This window comes from Colobus angolensis, unplaced genomic scaffold, assembly GCF_000951035.1.
Source record: "Colobus angolensis palliatus isolate OR3802 unplaced genomic scaffold, Cang.pa_1.0 Scaffold206, whole genome shotgun sequence".
NCBI lineage: Eukaryota > Metazoa > Chordata > Mammalia > Primates > Cercopithecidae > Colobus > Colobus angolensis.
The window spans coordinates 5,614,153-5,617,956 of record NW_012115222.1 but is presented as its reverse complement, the minus strand read 5'-3'; the positions used below and the strand labels follow the sequence as shown (position 1 = coordinate 5,617,956).

Here is a 3,804-nt window from a genome sequence, read left to right as displayed (position 1 = left end):
TAATTTGTAGGAAAAAATGGTTTTGTACATGGGATGAAACAATATAAATTCAAAACTTACAGATAAGGGTTAGCTCTATCACTCAACTCTTTAAAAAGTTTATATGAATATCCAGTCAAAACCAACAAGGTATTGCCCTTGAAATGTTAACTAGATGGATTTCCAAGGAGACCACAGGACTGTATACTGTCTTGGAATGTCCTCAGAAGGCTCTGTCATTGATCAGGTAACAGTAAAAACCCCAGAGTCCTTTCTTTCAAATGGAAAAGGGAAAGCAGAGGGACAGAAGCTATTCAAACTTCATCTTCTTTCCTTGTGGCTTGTGGTCACCTATTCCTCCTCTGCCTCCTCGGAAGCTGCCTCGCCCTCCAAAGCCTCCCCGGCCTCTGCCACCAAATCCTCCTCGGCCTCCTCTGCCACCACCTCGTCCTCCAAAGCCGCCTCTGCCTCCACCACGACCCCCAAAGCCACCTTCACCCTTAGGTTTGGCCCAGTCCAAGGTAACTTTATTTCCATCAATTTCACCATCTTCCATGGCCTCCTTGGCAGCTTTGGCATCCTCCTCACTGTTGAAGTCTACAAAACCAAACCCTTTGGAGGACCCAGTTTCCCGGTCAGTGACTATCCTTGCCCGAACAGAGCCGTCAAATGACTCCTTTAATGTCTCTTCAGTGGTATCTTCAGACAGGCCTTTGACAAACAGAGTTTTGGATGGCTGGCTTCTGGCATTAGGTGATCCCCTGGGTCCTTGCAACTCCAGCCTGATTGCTCTGCCCTCAATTTCCCTTTTATTACAGGAATTTAAAGCTTCTTTAGCGTCTTCGAATGAAGCAAACTCTATAAATGCATACCCTTTAGATTTGCCATTTTGGTTCTGGGGTACTTTGATAAAAGTTGCTTTCTCAAATACTTCCTGAAGAGTTTCTTCTGTTGCACTGTAGGAGAGGTTGCTTAAAACCAGAGTTTTTGATTCACCACTCCAAGTGCTATTCTTTCCACCTCTATAGTCTTGATTTTGACCTTTCTCTCCAGTATAGTACAGGGAAATAGATCGCCCATCGATCTCTGTTCCCTGCTTTTCCTCAAAGGTTTTCTCTGCATCAGCTTCTGTCTTAAATTCAATATAAGCAATCCCTTTACTTTTCCCATCCTTGCTGACTAATCTGATCTCCGCAGCATCTTCAAACACTTCTTTCAATTCATCCTGAGTAACTTTGTAAGGGAGATTTTTAGCCAAAAGCGTTCTCGCATCTTACTCCTTCTTACTGTCTTTTCCTTTTGGTTTCTCTAGTTTAATTTCATTGCCAAAGACTTTCAAACCAGTGAGTTCCAAAGCTTTCTCCAGGTCTTCAGCAGTGTAATTTTTTTTTTTTTTAAGTTGGACCTGATCTACTGGAGTAAAAGCAAATTTGGTAAACAGGCTTTTAGTAGTGTAGCCATAAAATGGAAGAGGAAGGAAAGTATTCTGTGGTCCTATTATCAGGTTCTAGGCTTTTATCTTTTAGTCTGTGCCCCGGGCTGTGAACTTTACAAGTGCTTCTCAGTTTTTCCTTTTTTCCCTCTTTGGTACAGAATGACTAGGGGGGACCATAGCTGAGTATTTCCTTTCCCCATGTGAAAGGCTGGACTGGCTGGAGTTGAGTGTTTTCCTTCCCCTAGGTTGATTAGACTTCGATAAAACTCCAGTATGTTAGGTTCTGGTAAAATAGGTTCTTCTCTTGGGGCAAGTCTTTTTGAGAACAGAACGCTCTGGCATATTTCAAAATGGTTACTTTTTTCCTCCCCAGAGCCTGAAATAACTTTTATCTGATCTTCACTGATAACCATAGAGTTCCTGAAGGCAAATCTCACAAAGTGTGGGGCCCCCCTGTGACAGGGTCTCCCTGAAGTTTTTGTCTCTCAGACCTGTCCACACAGAGCCTCCAGAAACCTGCCATTGCAGATCAGGCTTTCCTACACAATGTCGGCTCCTACTCAGGTGGGTTTCTGCTCTGGTGAGCTCTGATTCTCTGTTTCTGCCTGTCTGTCCTCCCAGTTTGGGGGCAACAGTTTGCCCTGTGACCTCACTTCTCTGAAGGATCTAAGAAGTGTTGTTGATATTTTCGTTTTTCAGCTATTTACTTGTTGTTAAGATGGAATGATGACTTCTACGCTCCTAACAGACCAGATGAGAAACTGGAAGTTCCTGGGAGATTTTTTAGTGCTGAAGCCTAAGCCCTACCCAACATTCTGATTTAATTGGTCTAGGGTCGAGCCCAAGTGATTCTAACTTGCAGCCAGAATTCAGAACTATTGATTTGTATCACATACACTTTATTGCTGACAAAGGAGAGAGATAGGCAATCAGAATGGGCACAGAGGACTTTGTCTTTGGTCAGTCCAGTCAGCCTTCTCCGGACTGGCTACAGTTCTGTAGGTCTTTTTAAAAGAAGTGTTATCCATGTGGCATTGGTTGTTCTGCTCCTGGCCCTGCCATTCTCAATGATCTTTGTGTATTTATGCTAGGAATTAGTGACATAGACAGCTTTAGACTTTTCTTTAGTTGTCTTACTGATGATAACTTAATATTTCTGTGACTTCAAGAACAGTGCCAGTTTGCCTCAATCTCTTTAGTCTGCAGTGACTCTGGGATTCTCTCCAGGAGCGTGACAGCAAATGTACTTTACCAACTTCTTCAAAATGAACAGGGTGATATCTTTCTCCCAAAGAAATATGTTTGTAAATTTTTCTCACACCTACATACTCTCTCAATTTAGCCCAATCTCTGTGGCATTTTACTTGTTTTATTATAGCATCACTGTCAAATTTAAAGGTTTTTCTATGACATCATCTTTCCCCAATCTTTATTTAAAAAAAGAAAAAGAAAGAATGTTGTAGCAGGTAGGTACTCCATGAATGAAAATATGTCAGCAATGTCACATTATTTGTATCTTTTAAAAGATTTTTTAGCTGAGTGTCAGGGCACATACCTGTAGTCCTAGCTACTCAAGAGGCTGAGGTGGGAGGATCACTTCAGCCCAGGACTCCGAGGCTCCAATGAGCTTTGATCCCACCACTGCACTCCAGCCTGGGCAACAGAGGGAGATCTTGTCTCTAAAATTAAAAAATATAATTTTTAAAAATTTAACAACTTTATTGAAATGCAATTCACCATACAATTCACTCCTTTCGGTTGTATAAGCTATAGTTTTTAACTATATTCACAGGTTTTCACAGTCAGTACAATCTAATCCTAAAACATTTTTGTTGCCCCCAAATGAAACCCCATACCCACTGGCCATCAGTCCCCATTTCTCCTCACTATGCTCCCCAGCTCTGTGCTACCACTAAACTACTTTCCATCTCTGTAGATTTGTATTTTCTAGACATTTCACATAAATGGAATCATACAACATTTAGTCTTTTGTTAACTGACTTCTTTCACTTAACAGAATGTTTTCAAGATTAATCTAAATCATAACAAATACTCATTCCTTCTTATCACTGAATAATATTCCATTATATGGATATACCACACTTTATTCATCCATGTATCAGTTTATGAACATTTGAGTTGTTTTTCACTTTTTGTCTACTATGAATAGTGCTGCTGTAAACATTCATGTGTAAGTTTTCGTGTGGATTTATGTTTTTATTTTCTTTTAGTGTCTATCTAGGGGTAGAATTGATGAGTTATGGATAAGTCTGTTTAACACTTTGAGAAACTACCAGAATGTTTGCCAAAGCAGTTTCACATTTGCACCAGGAATGTAGAAGTGTTTCAATTTCTCCACAACCTCAGCACAATTTGTCATTGTCTGTCTT

At 40.7% G+C, this 3,804-nt stretch overlaps 1 protein-coding gene across 1 annotated transcript; it reads right to left on the bottom strand.

Annotated features, from left to right (window-relative positions):
* Nucleotides 1-2: 2 nt before the first annotated feature.
* Nucleotides 3-1,357, bottom strand: LOC105511923 (nucleolin-like; the record flags this gene model as incomplete). The annotated part of the gene is given in 1 exon segment (XM_011942136.1): nt 3-1,357. A coding segment is annotated over 1 exon segment (1,068 nt), but the record flags the coding sequence as incomplete, so codon positions are not given.
* Nucleotides 1,358-3,804: the final 2,447 nt, after the last annotated feature.